We start from the raw sequence: 19,206 nt of genomic DNA, 5'->3' as shown, positions 1-19,206 counted from the left end.
GATCAAAGGAACTAGAGTAAAGGATGAACTGAAGGAAATTTATATTAGGCAAGAAACAGTGTTGGATAGACTGTTGAGTCTGAAGGCTGATAAGTCCCCGGGACCTGATGGTCTGCATCCCAGGGTACTTAAAGAGGTGGCTCTAGAAATCGTGGATGCATTGATAATCATTTTGTAATGTCCTATAGATTCAGGAACAGTTCCTGCTGATTGGAGGGTGGCTAATGTTGTCCCACTTTTCAAGAAAGGAAGGAGAGAGAAAACAGGGAATTATAGACTGGTTAGCCTGATGTCAGTGGTGGGAAAGATGCTGGAGTCAATTATAAAAGAGGAAATTACAACACATTTGGATAGCAGTAGAAGGATCAGTCCAAGTCAGCATGGATTTATGAAGGGAAAATCGTGCTTGAATAATCTTCTGGAGTTTTTTGAGGATGTAACTATGAAAATGGACAAGGGAGAGCCAGTGGATGTAGTGTACCTGGACTTCCAGAAAGCTTTTGATAAAGTCCCACATAGGAGATTAGTGGGCAAAATTAGGGCACATGGTATTGGGGGCAGAGTACTGACATGGATTGAAAATTGGCTGGCTGACAGGAAACAAAGAGTAGCGATTAACGGGTCCCTTTCAGAATGGCAGGCTGTGACCAGTGGGGTACAGCAAAATTCGGTGCTGGGACCGCAGCTGTTTACAATATATATTAATGATTTAGATGATTTAGTAACATCAGCAAATTTGCTGATGACACAAAGCTGGGTGGCAGTGGGAAATGTCAGGAGGATGTTATGAGAATGCAGGGTGACTTGGACAGATTGGGTGAGTGGGCAAATGTATGGCAGATGCAGTTTAATGTGGATAAATGTGAGGTTATCCACTTTGGTGGCAAGAACAGGAAGGCAGATTACTATCTAAATGGAGTCAAGTTATGAAAAAGGGAAGTACAACAAGATCTAGGTGTTCTTGTACATCAGTCAATGAAAGCAAGCATGCAGGTACAGCAGGCAGTGAAGAAAGCTAATGGTATGCTGGCTTTTATAACAGGAGGAATTGAGTATAGGAGTAAAAAGGTCTTTCTGCAGCTGTACAGGACCCTGGTGAGACCCCACCTGGAGTATTGTGTGCAGTTTTGGTCTCCAAATTTGAGGAAGGACATTCTTGCTATTGAGGGAGTGCAGCGTAGGTTCACAAAGTTAATTCCCGGAATGGCGGGACTGTCATATGTTGAAAGATTGGAGCAACTGGGCTTGTATACACTGGAATTTAGAAGGATGAGAGGGGATCTTATTGAAACATATAAGATTATTAAGGGATTGGACACACTGGAGGCAGGAAGCATGTTCCCGCTGATGGGTGAGTCCAGAACTAGAGGCCACAGTTTAAGAATAAGGGGTAGGCCATTTAGAACAGAGATGCAGAAAAACTTTTTCACCCAGAGAGTTGTGGATATGTGGAATGCTCTGCCCCAGAAGGCAGTGGAGGCCAAGTCTCTGGATGCATTCAAGAGAGAGTTAGATAGAGCTCTTATAGATAGCGGGGTCAAGGGATATGGGGAGAGGGCAGGAATGGGGTACTGATTGTGTATGATCAGCCATGATCACAGTGAATGGTGGTGCTGGCTAGAAGGGCCGAATGGCCTACTCCTGCACCTACTGTCTATTGTCTATTGCCATAGTCAGCACAGTTTCCTGAAAGGAATATCTTGCCTAAAAAATCTGTTGGAATTCTTTGAAGAAAAGGCAAGCAGGATAGTCAAAGGAGAATCAGTGAATGCTATGTCCTTGGATTTTCAGAAGTCCTTTGACAAGATGCTACACATGAGGTTGCTTAATACATTAACAGCCCATGTTATTACAGGAAAAGTACTAGTAAGGATAAAGCATTGGCTGATTGGCAGGAGACAAATAGTGAGAATAAAGGGAGCTTTTTCTGTTTGGCTACTGTAACACCAGTGACTACTGGTGTTTCACAGGAGTCTGTGTTGGGACCACTGTAGAAGGACCTTGACAGGTTAGGAGAATGGGCAAAGAAGTGGCAGATGGAATACAGTGTCTGAAAGTGTATGAAATAAAAGAGTAGACTATTTTCTGAATAGAGAGAATATTCAAAAATCTGAGGCACGAAGTCCCTGTGCAGGATTCCCTAAGGGTTAACTTGCAGGCTGAGTTGTGATGAGGAAGGCAAATGCATTGTCAGCATTCACTTCGAGAGAACTGGAATATAAAAGCAAGGATGCAATGTCGAGACTATAAAGCACTGGTGAGACCTCACTTGGAGTATTGTGAGCAGTTTTGGGCCCCCGATCTAAGAAAGGATGTGCTGACATTGGAGAAAGTTCAGAGGAGTTTCACGGAATTGATTCCAGATTGAAAGGCTTGTTGTATGAGGAGCGTTTAGTGGCACTGGACCTTGATAAAATGGATATGCAGAGGATGTTTCCTGTAGTGGGCGAGTCTAAGGCCAGAGGACACAGCCTCAGAATAGAGGAAGGTCCTTTTAGAACAGAGATGAGTAGGAATATCTTTAGCCAGAGGGTGGTGTATCTGTGGAATTTGTTCCCACAGTTGGCTGTGGAGGCCAAGTCTTTATGTATATTTAAGCCAGAGGTTTATAGATTCTTGATTAGTCAAGGCGTGAAGCAATACTGAAAGAAGACAGGAGACTGTGGCTGAAAGGGTAATGGATCAGCCATGATGAAATGGCAGCGCTGACTCAGTGGTGCAAGTAGTCTAATTCTGCTCCTATGACATATGGTCATATTCTTTGAAGTGTAGGAGAATGAGGGGAGATTTGATAGAGATATACAAAATTTTGAGGGATATGGATAGGGTAAAAACAAGGAGGCTTTTCCATCGAAGCTGGGTGAGACTACGACTAGAGGTCATGGGTCAAGGGTGAAAGGTGAAATGTTTAAACGGAAGCTGCAGGGGAACTTCACTCAGTGGGAGGTGAGAGTATGGAAAGAGCTGCCAGCAGAAGTGCAGAATGTGTGTTTGATTTCAATGTGTAAGAGAAATTTGGGTAAGTACGTGGAAGAGAGGGCTATGGAGTGCTATGGTCTGGATATAGTTTGATGGGACTAGGCAGGTTAAATGGTTCAGCACAGACTAGATGGGCCAAATATGTTGTAGTACTCTATGACTCTATGAGATGTCAGGGGCAAGTTTTTTTACATGGTCAGTAGCGGGTGCCTGGAATGCATTGCTTGGGATGGTGGTGGAGGCAGATGCAATAGAGGCATTTAAGAGACTGCATACTGACTATTCAAAGTGCAGTAAATGGAGGATATGAGCAGAAGGGAGTACTTTATATGTATACAAGCAGAATTAAGCCATTCAACCCACCAAGTCTTCTCTGCCCTTCAGTCATGGCTGATTTATTATCGCTCTTAACCCCATTCTCCTCCCTTTTCTCCCCACTAAATCAAAGACCTATCAGCTTCTACTTTAAATATCCCAAATGACTTGTCCTCCACAGCCATCCATGGAAATGAATTCCACAGACTCACCACCCTCTGGCAAAAGAAATTCCTCCTCATCTCTGTTCTAAAGCGAGGTTCTTTATTCTGAGGCTGTGCCCTCTGGTCCCAGACTCACCCACAACTGGAGACATCCTCTTCACAACTACTCTAGCTAGACTTTTCAATATTCGATAGGTTTCAATGAGATCCCCTCATTCTTCTAAACTCCAGAGCCATCAAACATGAGGTGTTCAATTTGTCTGGTAAAACATTACTGGCTGAAGGGCATATTCCTCTTCTGAACTGTTCTATGTTCTGAAGCAAAATACGAACGGAACCTTCGGGCTGGCTGTGTGGGTGGTGAGAGAGTTGATGCTGGTTAAACTTCTGCAATCATGGATTCATTTTGAGTGCTGACGTTCAGTCAGAGTGGCTGAGAGATGCAGGCTTCCAACCTGAAGTGTTAGACAATTCCTTTCCTCAGATGCTGCGAGATCCACTGACTTGCTCCATCACTTTGTAACTCAGTCTCCTCTGTAATCGTGGTAGGTGTGAACACAACACAGTCCTTTACAAGGTGATCTCTTCCTCCCACCCACACCCCACACCAAGATCTCCCTTCCTCCTGGGAGATGTTGGTGACCCTTGTCAGAGACTGTGTGCGGTTTGGAGGTATCTCAGTACTTTGGTCTTCGCTGCAAAAGGATTGGAGTTCAAAGAAAGACTGAACTCACGGAGTGGTGAGTGAGGTCTTTGATTATGTTGGCTGCCTTCACCCAGGGCAGCAGAAAGTGTTCAGCAGAGGGGAGGCTAGTTTCCGTGATAGATTGACAGAGACGATGCATTTCACAGAATGTTTCAATAGACATGTGACAAAGCTAATGGAGGCATAGAACAGAGAAACAGATCTTCCAGCCCATCTATTCTGTGCCAAACCATTGATCTGCTTAGTCCCATCACCCGGACCGTAGCCCTCCACTCTTCTCCCATCCATGTACCTATCCAAATTTCTCTTAAGTGTTGAAACTGAACTTTCATCTACCACTTCCACTGGCAGCTCATTCCACGTTTTCACCATCCTCTGATTGAAGAAGTTCCCCCTTGTGTTCCTCTTAAATATTTCATCTTTCACCCTTAACCCATGACTTCCAGTTGTAGTCTCACCCAACTTCAGTGGAAGAAGTTTGCTTACATTTACCCTGTCTATGCCCTTCATAATTTTATATGACATGATCAAATCTCCCCTCATTCCCCCACGTGCCAAGGAATAAACTCCTAGCCTATTAAATCTTTCCCTATAACTCAGGTCCCCAAATCCTGGCAACATCTTTGTAAATTTCTTCTGCACTCTTACAATCTTATTGATAACTTTCCTGTAGGTGGGAGATCAAAATAGTACACGATACTCCAAATTAGGCATCACCAATGTCATATACAACTTCAATATAACATAACATCCCAACTCCTGCACTGCCAAAAGCTTTCTTAATGACCCTATCTATCTGTGACGTCACTTTCAAAGAATGGTGGACCTGCATTCGTAGATCCCTTTGTTCTATTATTCACTGTGCAAGACCTGTCCTGGTTGGTCCTACCAAACTGCAACACCTCACACTTGTGCATCAAATTCTGTCTGCCATTTTTCAGCCCATTTTTCCAGTTGGATCCCAGATCCCACTGCAAGCTCTAATAATCTTCCTCATTGTCCACTACAGCCTCTTTTGTGGCATAATCCACAAATCTGCTAATCTAGTTAACCACATTATCATCCAGACCATTGATATAGACCCAGCACCGATCCCTGTGGTACCCCACTAGTAGCAGGGAACTATCTACTACCACTCGCTGGCTTCTCCTGCGAAGCCAATGTGAGCCCCCTCAGCCCACAACTTTCATGCCACTGTCAAATACCCATCTATACCCTGATGATTGGTGTTCATTAAATGCTGTGAGAGTCTCAGCCTCCACAAGTCCCTATGGCTCTGTGTTCAAGATTCCAGCTGCTCTCGGAGGTACATTTTTTGTTGGATCACTGAGATCATTCCATAAACATCATCAATGAGATCCTCCTGCCATGATGAGCCACTATAGGTAGCCTCCAACCCGATGGCATGAATATCGATTCTCTACTGTCTGGTCATTTTTTTCTCTCTTCCTTCCCACTTCTTCAATTATTCATTCCAGCCTCTTACCACTTTGCTTCATATGCCCATCAACTCCCTCTGGTGCTCCTCCTTCCCTTTCTTCCATGATTCACTCTCCTCTCCTATCAGATTCCTTCTTTTCCAGCCCTTTGCCTTTTCCAGTTGTCATTTCCCAGCTTTTTACATCATCCTCTTTCTCATCATTCCCACAATCCTGATTGATAAGTTACAGAACCTGGCCTCTGTCCCTCCATCTGCAATTGGGTCCTTGACTTCCTAACTGGAAGACCACAGTCTGTGTGGATTAGTGATAACACATCCTCCTCACTAGCAGTCAATACTGGTGCACCTCAGGGGTGTGTGCTTAGCCCACCGCTCTACTCTCTATATACACATGAATGTGTGGCTAGGCATAACTCAAATGCCATCTATAAATTTGCTGATGATATACAACCATTGTTGGTAGAAACTCAGATGGAGACAAGAGGGCGTACAGGAGTGAGATATGCCAACTAGTGGAGTGGTGTCGCAGCAACAACCTGGCACTCAACGTCAATAAGATGAAAGAGCTGATTGTGGACTTCAGGAAGGGTAAGATGAAGGAACACATACCCATCCTCATAGAGGGTTTAGAAGTGGAGAGAGTGAATAGCTTCAAGTTCCTAGGTGTCAAGATCTCTGAGGATCTAACCTGGTCCCAACATATCGATGCAGTTATAAAGAAGGCAAGACAGCAGCTATACTTCATTAGGAGTTTGAAGACATTTGGTATGTCAACAAGTACACTCAAAAACTTCTATAGTTGTACCGTGGAGAGCATTCTGACAGACTACATCACTGTCTGGTATGGAGGGGCTACTGCACAGGACCGAAAGAAGCTGCAGAAGGTTGTAAATCTAGTCAGCTTCATCTTGGGTACTAGCCTACAAAGTATCCAGGATATCTTCAAAGAGTGGTGTCTCAGAAAGGCAACGTCCATTATTAAGGACCTCCAGCACCCAGGGCATGCCCTTTTCTCACTGTTTCATCAGGTAGGAGGTACAGAGGCCTGAAGGCACACACTCAGCGATTCAGGAACAGCTTCTTCCCCTCTGCCATCCGATTCCTAAATGGACATTGAACCCTTGGACGTTACCTCACTTCTTTAATATATTTTTTTTCTGTTTTTAATCTATTCAATATACATATACTGTAATAGATTTATTTATTTATGTACTTCTCTGTTATGTATTGTATTGAACTGTTGCTGTTAACAAATTTCACAACACGAGCTGGTGATATAAATCTGTTTCTCATTATCACCCACCTGGCTTCATCTAAACCTCATCGCTTGTTCTCTTCAACCCCCCCCCCACCCAATCTCTGTTCTGGCCTCATCTAAACCTCATCGCTTGTTCTCTTTACCCCCCCCCCCCACCCAATCTCTGTTCTGGCCTCATCTAAACCTCATCGCTTGTTCTCTTTACACCCCCCCCCCCACCCAATCTCTGTTTTGGCTTCATCTAAACCTCATCGCTTGTTCTCTTTACCCCCCCCCCCCACCCAATCTCTGTTTTGGCTTCATCTAAACCTCATCGCTTGTTCTCTTTACCCCCCCCCCCCACCCAATCTCTGTTCTGGCTTCATCTAAACCTCATCGCTTGTTCTCTTTACCCCCCCCCCCCCCCACCCAATCTCTGTTCTGGCTTCATCTAAACCTCATCGCTTGTTCTCTTCACCCCCCCCCACCCAATCTCTGTTTTGGCTTCATCTAAACCTCATCGCTTGTTCTCTTTACCCCCCCCCCCACCCAATCTCTGTTCTGGCTTCATCTAAACCTCATCGCTTGTTCTCTTTACCCCCCCCCCCACCCAATCTCTGTTCTGGCTTCATCTAAACCTCATCGCTTGTTCTCTTTACCCCCCCCCCCCACCCAATCTCTGTTCTGGCTTCATCTAAACCTCATCGCTTGTTCTCTTTACCCCCCCCCCCCACCCAATCTCTGTTCTGGCTTCATCTAAACCTCATCGCTTGTTCTCTTTACCCCCCCCCCCACCACCCAATCTCTGTTCTGGCTTCATCTAAACCTCATCGCTTGTTCTCTTTACCCCCCCCCCCCCCCACCCAATCTCTGTTCTGGCCTCATCTAAACCTCATCGCTTGTTCTCTTTACCTCCCCCCCCACCCAATCTCTGTTCTGGCTTCATCTAAACCTCATCGCTTGTTCTCTTTACCCCCCCCCCCCCCCAATCTCTGTTTTGGCTTCATCTATACCTCATCGCTTGTTCTCTTTACCTCCCCCCCACCCAATCTCTGTTCTGGCTTCATCTAAACCTCATCGCTTGTTCTCTTCAACCCCCCCCCCCCCCCCACCACCCAGCCCATCTCTGTTCTGGCTTCTTCCCCCTCCCCCTTTCTCTCCAGTCCTGACGAAGTGTTTCGGCCAGTAACATGGACTGTTTATTCATTTCCATAGATCTTCCAGCACTTTATGTGTGTTGGATCTTCTGTGCAAAGTGGGAGAAGGAAAGGTTTTGTAGGTAGCATTGAAGATGAGGAGAATCTGAGTGGTAGAGTGGATGAATAGTTATTATCTGGTTAATCCCCAGTATCAACTCCAAAAATGCTCCCCATCTCACTGTTCGTCCCTCCTTGTTGATGTGATCAGTGTTCACATTCTCTGATCCTTGTCATTTGTTGCAGCTGACGTGGACTGGTTTCTCTGCAGGCGATAAGTGTGATGATGCCAACGTTTGGAAGGCAAGTCAGCAGCCATCAGTAAGCGGCACCTGCTGGTGCACAGGGGGACCATGGGGTGCATTGTTGACGCTCCCTGAAAAGAGTGACTTAGGTGGACAGGGTAGTGAAGGAGATAGTTAGCTTGCCAGCCTTTACAGATCGGTACTGAACATAAGGTTCAACACACAACTGTCCTAAGAAATTTCTGGAAATAGTAAATAACCATCTCTGCAGTTTGGACTTTACCAAAGGGATGTTTACCTTTTTGTAACTATTATATAGTCTCTGAGTTACACAACAGGCCCTTTGGCCCAACTGAGCTGGTCCTAAGGGTAGAAACAGCAAGAGTCTTCTCTTCCCTTAGCCAATTGAGGGAGAGTAAAAGTTCAAAGTAAATTTATTATCAAAGTACATATGCGTCACAATATATAACACAGAGATTCATTTCCTTGTGGGTATTCACAATTAAATGCAAAGAAGCACAATAAAATCGGCACACAACAAATACAGGCAAGCAGCCAATGTACAGAAGTTGGAACATGTAACTGTACAAAGATGGAACAGTACAGCACAGTACAGGTGCCTTGGCACATGTTACGCTAACCTCTTAACCTACTCCAAGATCAATTTAACCCTTCGGTCCCACGCAGCTTCCATTTTGCTACCATCCATGTACCTAAGAGTTTCCTAAATGTCTCTAATGTATCTGAGTCTACTACAACCCCTGGCAGCACCTTCCACGCACTCAGCACTCTGTGTAAAACCCTAGCTCTGACGCCACACTCCCCCCTATATTTTCCTGCAATCTCCTTAAAATTATGCCCCCTTGTATTAACCATTTCCACCCACCCCGAGGAAAAAGTATCTGGCTAACCATGCCTCTTATCATCTTACACACGTCTATCAAGTCACCTCTCATCCTCTCACAAACAAGAGAAAATTTACAGATGCTGGAAATTCGGCCAACATTCACAAAAGTGCTGGAGGAACGCAGCAGGCCAGGCAGCATCTATGGAAAAAAGTACAGTCCTTGTTTCGGGCCAAGACCCTTCAGCAGAACTGGAGAAAAAAAGCTGAGGAGTAGATTTAAAAGGTGGGGGGGGGGGGGGGGGGAGAGAAACACAAGGTGATAGGTGAAACCTGAAGGGAGGCAGATGAAGTAAAGAACTGGGAAGTTGATTGGTGAATGAGATACAGGGCTGGAGAAGGGAGAGTCTGATAGAAGAGGACAAAAGGCCATGGCAGAAAGAAAAGGGGGAGGAGCACGAGAGAGAGGTGATGACCAGACAAGGAGATAGGGTGAGAGAGGGAACAGGGGATGGGAAATGGAAAAGATGGGGTATTACCATAAGTTTGAGAAATTGACATTCATGCCATCAAGCTGGAGGCTACCCAGATGGAATGCAAGGTGTTATTCCTCCAAGCTAGGTGGGACCTCAACACGACAGTGGAGGAGGCAATGGATAGACATATCGGAATGGGAATGGGAAGTGGAATTAAGATGGGTGGCCACTGGGAGATCCCGATTTTTCTGGCAGACGGAGCATTGGTGATCAGCGAAGTGGTCTCCTAATCCACCTCGGATCTCACTGATATGCAAGAGGCCACTCTGGGAGCACTGCACAGAGTATATGACAGGTGAAGTGTCACCTAGAAGGACATTCTGGGTCCCTGAATGGTGGTGAGGGAGGAGGTGTAGGAGCAGGTGAAGCACTTGTTCCGCTTGCAAGGATAAATGCCAGGAGGGAGATCTGGGGGAAGGGACGAATGGGCAAGGGTGTCGCTTAGGGAGCGATCCCTGTGGAAAGCAGAAAGCAGGGGGGGTGAGAAAGCTGTACTTGGTGATGGGATCCCTTTGGAGATAGCGGAGGTTTCAGTGAATTATGTGCTAGAAGTGGGAACTGGTGGGTGGTAGGTGAGGACGAGGAACCCTGTCCCTGGCAGGAGGGTGGGTTGCGAGCAGACGTGTGAAATGGAAGAGATGTGGTTGAGGGGAGTGTTAATGGTGGAGAAAGGGAAGCGCCATTTGCCCCTTCCCACTGATCCGCCTCCAGGCACTTACCCTGGCAAGCAGAACAAGTGCTACTCCCGCCCCTATATGTACCTCCTCCCTCACTACCATTCAGGGCCCCAAATAGTCCTTCCAGGTGAGGCATCACTTCACCTGTGAGTCTGTTGGGGTTATATACTGTGTCCGGTGTGGCCTCCTGTACATCGGTGAGACCAATGTAGATTGCTTCACAGAGCACCTACGCTCTGTCAGCCAGAAAAAGCAGGATCTCCTAGTAGTCACCCATTTTAATTCCACTTCCCATCCCCATTTCGATATGTCCATCCATGGCCTCCTCCACTATCGTGATGAAGCCACACTTAGGTTGGAGGAACAACATCTTGCATTCTGCTTGGGTAGCCTGCAATCTGATGGCATGAACATCAATTTCTTGAACTTGCCCATCCTCTTTTCCCTCTCTCACCTCATCTCCGAGTCCACCCATCCTTCTGGTGCTCCACCTTTCTCACCCCCCCCCCCCCGCCTTTTCTTTCTGCCATGGCCTTCTGTCCTCTGCTATTAGACTTTCCCTTCTCTGGCCCTGTATCTCATTCACCAATCAACTTCCCAGCTCTTTACTTCACCCTCCCCCTTCAGGTTTCACCTACCACCTTGTGTTCCTCTCTCCCCTTCCCCCCACCTTTTATATCTTCTCCTCAGCTTTTTTTCTCCAGTCTTGCTGAAGAGTCTCAACCCGGAACTTTGTACTCTTATCCACAGATGCTGCCTGCCTTGCTGATATCCTCCAGCAATTTGTGTGTGTTGCCTCTCATCCTCGTTTGCTCCAAAGAGAAAACCCCTAGCTCATTGAACTTTTCCTTGTAAGACATGCTTTCTAAACCTGGCAGTATCCTGGCAAAACACCTCTACACCCTCTCTAAAAGTTCAACATACTTCCTATAATGAAGTGACCAGACCAAAAACAATATGCCAGGTGTGTTCTAACCAGAGTTTTATAGAGCTGCAATGTTATCTCACAGTAATCCCCAACCAACACATAATATGCCATCTTAACCACCTTATTAAGGGTTCAGCACGGACTAGGAGGGCCAAGATGGCCTGTTTCCGTGCTGTGATTGTTATATGGTTATCAACTTGCATGATAACTTTGAGGGATCCAGGGACATGATCCCCAAGATCTCTTGTTCTTCCACACTGCCAAGACTCTTGTCATTAACCCTGTATTCTGCCTTCAAATTTCACCTTTCAAAGTTAACCACTTAACATTTTTCCAGATGAAACTCCATCTGCCACTTCTCAGCGCAGTTTTTGCATCCTCTCAATGTCCCATTGTAGCCTAAACATCCATCTACACTATCCACAACTCCACCAACCTTACGAGCATACTAACCCACTTCCTCATCTAAGTCATCTCTAAAAGTCACTAATAGCAAGGGTCCCAGAACAGCTCCCTGCAGATCACTGGTCACCGACCTCCAGGCAGAATACACTCCTCTGCCCTCTGTGGGCAAGCCAATTCTGAATCCACACAGCCAGGTTTCCCTGGATGCCATGTCTCCTGACTTTCTGAATGAACTTATCGTGGGGAACACCTTACTAAAATCCATGTCCCCACATCCACTGCTCTACCTTCATCAATTAGTTTGTCACTTACTCAAAAAAACCGATCAGGCTCTTGTGGCATCACCTACCCCTCACAAAGCCACGTTGACTATTTCTAATCTGACTATGTTTCTTCAAATGCTCGTAGATCCTGTCTCGAAGAATCCACCACAGACCAAAGGCTCACTGGTTTATAATTCCCAGTTATCCCTACTCCCTTTCTTGAACAAAGGAATAACATTTGCCACCCTCCAATCATCCAGTGAGGACATAAAAAATCATCACCAAATATGCAGCAATCTCTTCCCGTAATAATCTGGGGTATATCCAATCTAGCCCCGGGGGCTTATCTATCGCAACTTTTTCAGAAGTTCCAGCACATCATCTTCCTTAACATCGATATGTTTTACCAAATTAGTGTGTTCTCTGCTGTCCTCACAATCGTCAAGGTGCCTCTGACTGGTGAATACTGAAGTAAAGTATTCATTAATGACCTCCCTACCTCCTCCAGGCATGGGTTCCCCTTCTATCCCTGGTCACTCGTACATTCACTCTAGACCTCACCTGGTTCTTCTCAAACCTGTGGAACACTTTTGGGGTTTTCCATAATCCAGTGCACCGAGGCCTTCTCATGCCTGCCACCATCTCCCAACTCTCCTACGTCCATTCTTGAGCTCTGTCCATGTAACCCTCTGGATCCCTGCTTCCTAAACCATAAGTAGGCTTCTTACTTTCTCTTGACTAAATGTTCCACATCTCTTGTCACCCATGGTTCCTTCACCCAACCACCCTTTCCCTGGAACAAACCTATCTAGAACCCCCTGCAAGTATTCCCTAAACAACCTCCACATTTCCGTTTTGCTTTTCCCTGGAAGCATTTGTTCCTAATTTATGCTCCCAAATTCCTGCCTGGTAGCATTATAATTCCCCCCATCTCCCAATGAAATTCTTTCAAAGGTACATTTAATGTCAGAGAAATGTATATGATATACATTCTGAAATTCTTTTTCTTCGCAACTATCCATGAAACCAGAGGAGTGCCCCAAAGAATGAATGATAGTTAAATGCTAGAACCCCAAAGCCCCCCCAGCTCCCCCTTCCCATGTGTAAGCATCAGCAAAGCAATGATCCCCCCCCCACCAGCTAAAAAAGCATCGGCACCCCCTCCCACCGAGCACTCAAGCATGCAACAAAGCATCAATAAAGACACAGACTTGCAGTACCCCAAAGCTACTCATTCACCCAATAATTCAACATGCCACAGTTTCTCTGTCTCTCACCAATAAGGGAAAAAGAGGTATCTCCATTTCACAGAAAAAGGGGAGATATAAACAACTTGCTGATTTATGACGTTAAAAGTCTTGCATTACGTTTTCCAAGCTTTGTGCCCAAAGAACTGGGGTCTCTGGGCACACAGCCAACAGCCAGCTCGCTGCTTTCGATCTTCCCTGTACTCCCATGACACTCCAGGTCGCACCGGCTTCAGGTCCGCCTGCCTCCAGAGCCACGAAGTCCCAAAACGCTGAAGGCATGCCAGTCTTCTAGGCCGGGTCCCATTCCTGCCTGTTCCTATCCCTGTCCAAGACAATGAACCAGAATTAGACCATTTGACCCATTGAGTCTGCTCTGCCATTTCGTCATGGCTGATCCATTTTCCCTCTCAGCCCCATTCTTGAGCCTTCATCCAGTAACCTTTCACATCCTGATTAATCAAGAATCTATCAACATACGCCTTAAATGTGCCTATTGATCTGGCTTCCCCAGCTGCCTGTGCCAATGAATTCCACAGTTTCTCCACCACCTGGCTACAGAAATTCTTCCTCATCTCCTTTCTAAAAGTAAGTCACTCTATTCTGAGGCTGTGGAATTCCCCACCGTAGGAAACATCCACATCCACTCTGTCTAGGCCTTTCAGCATTAATAAGTTTCAATGAGATCGCCCCTGATTCTTCTAAATTCTGGTGAGTACACACCCAGAGCCATCTAAAAACCCCTCGTATGATAAACCTTCCATTCCTGGAATCATTTTTGGGAACTTCCTTTGAACCATCTCCAATGTCAGCATTTCCTTTTTTAGTTAGAGTCACAAAACTGCTCACAATACTCCGAATAGGGCCCCACTGGTGCCCTATAAAGCCTCAGCTTTACATCCTTGTTTTTGTATTCTAGTCCTTTCAAAATGAATACTAACATTGTATTTGCCTTCCTCACCACCATCTCAACCTGCAAGCTAGCTTTTAGGCAATTCTGCATGAGGGCTGTCCTATCGCATTGTCACCTCTGATTTTTGAATTTTTACCCTGTTTAGAAACTAGTCTACACTTTCATTCCTTCTACCAAAGTGCATGACCATGCATTTACCCAAAATGTAGTCCATCTGCCATATTTTTGCCCATTCTCCTTATCTAAGTCTTTCTGTAGTCTCCCTGCTTCCTCAGCTCTTCCTGCCCCCCTCAATACTTTTTGCCCCTCCACCTATCTTCATATCATCCACAAAAGCCATCAATTCCATCATCCAATAATTGACAATAACATAAAAAGAGGTCTCAGCACAGCCCCTGTGGAACACCAGTAGTCACCAGCAGCCAACCAGATAAGGCTTCCACTGTTTATTCCCACTATTTGCTTCCTACCAATCAGCCAATGCTCTATCCATGCTAGTATCTTCCAGGGACTCTTCTTAAGCAACCTCATGTGCGGCACTTTATCAGAGGCCTCTAAATATCCAAGTACTGTACACAACATCTAACGACTCTCCTTTGTCTATCTTGCTTGTACAAAGAATTCCAAAATACTTGTCAGGCAAGATTTTCTTTAAGGAATTTTTTTAACAATTGACTCCCAACATCTTCCCAACCACTGAGGTCAGGCTTACTGGCCTATGATCAATCCTAATAATTCTGCAATTTCTTCAGCCACCTCTTTCAGAACCCTGTGTGTAAACCATCAAGTCCAGGTGACTTATCTACCTTCAGACCTTTCAGTTTCCCAACCACTTCTCCTTAGTAAAAACAACTGCACTCACTTCTGCACCTGGCATTCTTGAACTTCTGGCATACTGCTGGTGTCATCCACAGATAAGACTGACGCAAAATACTTATTCAGTTTATCTACCATTTCCTTGTCCCCTATTACTACCTCTGCAGCATCATTTTCCAGTGATTTGATATCTACTGTCGCCTCACTTTTACCCTTTATGAATTTGATATCCTCTTTGACTATTGGCTAGCCTGCCTTCATGTTTTATCTTTTCCCTCCTTGTGGCTTTTTAGTTGCCTTCTGTTGTTTTTTTAATAGCTTCCCAGTCCTCTAACTAATTTTTGCTCTATTATATGACGTCTCTTAAACTTTTATATTGGCTTGACTTCCCTTGTCAGCCACAGCTATGTCATCCTGACTTTAGAATACTTCCTTTTGAGATGTATCTCTCCTGCATCTTTGGAATTGCTCTCAAAAAGTTCAGCCATTGCTGCTCTGCCATCATCCCTGTTAGTGTCCCCTTTCCAGTTTGGCCAGTTTCTCTCTCATGCCTTTGCAATTCCATTTACTCCACTGTAATACTTCTTCTCAAATTGCAGGGTGAATTCTGTCATTCTATGATCACAGCCTCCTAGGGGTTCCTATACTATAAACTCCCTAATCAAATCTGGTTCATTGCACAACACCCAATCCAGAATAGCTGATCTTCTCATAGGCTCAACCGTAAGCTGCTCCAAGAAGCCATCTCATAGGCATTTTCCAAGTTCTCTCTCTTGGGATCCAGTATCAGCACCAACTTGATTTTCCCAATCTACCTGCATATTTGTAAACCACCCCCCCCCCCCAGGACTATGATAACATTCTCCCTTTGACATGCATTTTCTATCTCCCTATGGTAAAGGTTGGGGAGTTGTGGTCACAAAGGGTGGGCAGTTGAGTAAAGTCCGTGACCGATTTAAGCGTTCCTAATATAGTGTTACTACTCTGCTGTTTAAGATTTTCATATTTGGGAATTCTTTCTCCCTCAGGAGGTGCCAACCCCAGCCGAGACCACAGATACCAGCCTGAAGGACTTTGAGGGGGCAACATTACGATACGCATCATTAAATCTTCGGTACGTGGAAGAACTTCTGATCTTGCTGAGAATGGGTCAGGGGTATGGGAAATCATCACTGAACTTTTGCATTTTAACTCTAACCAAACCCTGAAGAAGATATTTCCATCATCTTCCCTTCATCTCTTGTCCACTCCAATTCTTACCCAACCCTGGAGAAGGTATCTCCATCACCTCCTCTTCATTTCTTCTTCACTGCAACTGTAAACCAACTCTGGAGAAGGTATAAGATCGTAAGAGATAGGAGCTGAGTTAGGCCACTTAGCCCAGCGAGTGCCTGGCCATTTCCTCATGACTTGTTCATTTTCCCTCTCAGCCCCTATTTCCTGCCTTCCCCCGTATCCCTTCATGCTCTGACCAATCAAGAATTTATCAATCTGTGCCTTAAATGTACATAAAGACTTGGTCTCCATAGATTCACCACTCTGGCTAAGGAAATTCTTCCTCATCTCTGTTCTTAAAAGGAAGCCCCTCTATTTTGAGGCTGTGTCCTCGATTCCTTGATTCCCCCTGTACTGATCCTAATCGTATCTCCCTACAACTTCTGTTCCTTCACCTCCCTTTCACCCAAACTCGGACATCACAGTTATGTGTCCCCACCCCAGTATGACCAACATTATTACCAACTTCCTCTTTCTCTTTCTCTTTCTCCTTCCCTCTCACTGTCACTGTCTCGCTCTGTTCATGCCCAGACAAACCAGCACAGTAGTGTAGTGATTAGCGAAGCACATTCCAGCACCAATTGTAAGATTGGGGTTCAGTTCCTGCCGCTGTCTGCAGGGAGTCTGTACATTCTTCCTGTGAGCACGTGAGTTTCCTCCGGCTGCTCTGGTTTCCTTGCACAGTGAGGGTTGGTAAGTTGGTGGTTTGCTATATTGATGCCATTAACGGTCTGCCTCCAGCACATCCTCAGATTTTGTTGGTTCTTGACATCGACAACACAAGTTTTCTTGTACATGTGACAAATAAAGCTAACCTTTAGCTTTAATCGTACCTCTACCACCTGTTCCCTTCCTCTCCCTCTCACTTGTCCCTTTTTCACACCTATTGTCCCCTTCCCTGCTGAGATCATCCTGGTTGCTAGCTCCCAACCCCCCAGCTCCAACTCTTAACAGGCAATATGTTAATTAAATGTTTCAAACTAATTCAGATCTGATCTTTGCTTCTTTCAGAGGCCCAGAAGATGAGGAAAATGCCAAAAGGGTCATCAATATTGAGGATGAGTCAAAGGTGAGTCCGGAGGAGTTTGATAATTCTACCCCAGCCGGGGAAATCCCTGACCAGGTGTATGTGGAATGTTTGGATCCAGTGCCTCACTGTATTTCATAAACGCTAGAGATTCTGCAGTTGCTGGAAATCCAGAGTAAGACACACAAATACTGGACGAATTCAGCATCTATGGAGAGGAATAAACAGTTCTGATGATAAGCCTTGGTTCTAAACATTGACTGTTTATTCCTCTACATAGATGCTGCCTGACCTGCTAAGTTCCTTCAGCATTTTGTGGTGTTGCACTCACTGTATCTGGGGGTGGGGGGGCCTTGCTAGTTTCACTTCATCTGGGACTGGCAGGAGCAAAGAGAGATGGGCTCACACACAGCCATTCAGGAACAGCTTTTTCACCTCTGACATCCAATTTCTAAATAGACATTGAACCCATGAACACTACCTCACCACTTTTTATCTCAGTTTTATTTTTCCACTATTTATTTTAACTTAGCTATTAATAGACATTTATATATAATTTTTTTTTAATCAATATTTATTTATCATGTATTTAATTGTACTGCTGCCATTAAGTTAACAGATTTCACGATGTATGCTGGTTCTGATTATAGTTCTATGTGGTCAGTTCCTGTTCAGGTGTTTGGGGCTTTAACTTTGCCGGCTTCCCACACTCCGGATCTGTGCCAGGAGTTCCGGGAGCGAGAGCGTGCTCTTCCCACTGGCTCACTGCAGGTTTGCAGCACAGCTAGATGGGAGTACCATCTCCAGACCACCCTCTTAAGGCTCCATGCGTCCTCACACTCTCTCCTGACTGCTTGTTCAGCTGCGTCCTCCCTGCCTTGTCCTACCCAGCTCTCTTTCTATCGTTTGTCATGGACATCCAGCGCTGTTATGTACCCGTAACTGGGTTTACAGACCAGCAGAAATAGAAGAATCCGTTGGAGTCTGGTGGTACCAAAAACTAAAGGTGTTTATTAGTAAACTACACAATACAGTATCAAAAATGCAAATATACATATAAAACAGATTAGCAATAATAAACATAGAAGTGTAGGAATAATAATCAATAATAATAAACAAGCTCTATCAATGTCTAGAGGTAAACGAATTGTCATAAGAGAATATAGAGTTCAGTTCGGTTCGTGTGTGCTGAGGTAGTTGTGGTTGTTGTATTGTAATTTGTTGGAGAGAGAGAGAGATTGAGCAGCTGCAGCCAGCAAACCTTCTGTTGTATTCTGATTCCGTTGTACTATTGTGGTCATTCAGTTATGACCCCTCCGTTCTCCAGCGAGACCATTCTTCTGTGGTGGACTCGTCACTCTGGCATGAGTGGACACACACACAAGTCCCTACCGGCCCTGCTGTCACACTGTGAGCTTTGTTGACCAATCTCCTGATTCGGTCCTTGAAGCCCCCACCTTCCAGTGAGTTCACAACACTCAGTCAGTGTCCACTGGTGTGTCTGAGGGGTGTCTCCCCACACCTGTCTTTATCCCCATTGATGGGGTATCAGCCATCCATCAACTCAAAATGACCATGTCCATCAAATCAGGCCACTCCTGCTGTCTTCTTAGGAATGTTAACGAGCAAAGTAACGTCCTTGTAGCGAAAGGTAAACAATCCAGGAAGAAGCCATAATACATAAATCAAATGTCTCTCTTTCTCTTATCTGTAGCAGATGTTCCTGCCTCTGTGCTTCATCTCTCTCTCTCTCTCATTAGCAGCATAGCAATAGTAATAGTTCATAGTTCTCAAAGGGAGGGGAAATGGTTAACTCTGCATCCCATCAGGTCTGTTCAGCACTCATAACAGCGCTGACCCCAGCAATGAACCCCCCATACTTGACATGCACTCTCAATCCTTCCCCACTGACCTCTCTCCAAACTGATGCTGCCCTTGACTCTCTACTGACCTGACCTTTGACTGACACTCCCTCAATCCCCTCGCTGACGG

General features: G+C 45.3%; 1 protein-coding gene across 6 annotated transcripts in view; it reads left to right on the top strand.

Moving 5' to 3' along the window:
- The window catches only part of apbb1 (amyloid beta (A4) precursor protein-binding, family B, member 1 (Fe65)), a 114,651-nt gene that overhangs the window by 19,484 nt on the left and 75,961 nt on the right, over positions 1–19,206 (top strand). For 5 of the 6 annotated variants that reach the window (XM_059963530.1, XM_059963531.1, XM_059963532.1 and 2 more), the window contains 3 exons: positions 8,285–8,341; positions 15,941–16,026; positions 17,199–17,256. In XM_059963530.1, the coding sequence (XP_059819513.1) occupies positions 8,285–8,341; positions 15,941–16,026; positions 17,199–17,256 (201 nt within the window). The remainder of the gene's footprint in view (positions 1–8,284; positions 8,342–15,940; positions 16,027–17,198; positions 17,257–19,206) is intronic. The other variant, XM_059963527.1, reaches the window with a different exon arrangement.

Source organism: Hypanus sabinus, chromosome 3 (genome assembly GCF_030144855.1).
Source record: "Hypanus sabinus isolate sHypSab1 chromosome 3, sHypSab1.hap1, whole genome shotgun sequence".
Taxonomy (NCBI): Eukaryota; Metazoa; Chordata; class Chondrichthyes; order Myliobatiformes; family Dasyatidae; genus Hypanus; species Hypanus sabinus.
This window is presented reverse-complemented; position numbering and strand designations above follow the sequence as displayed.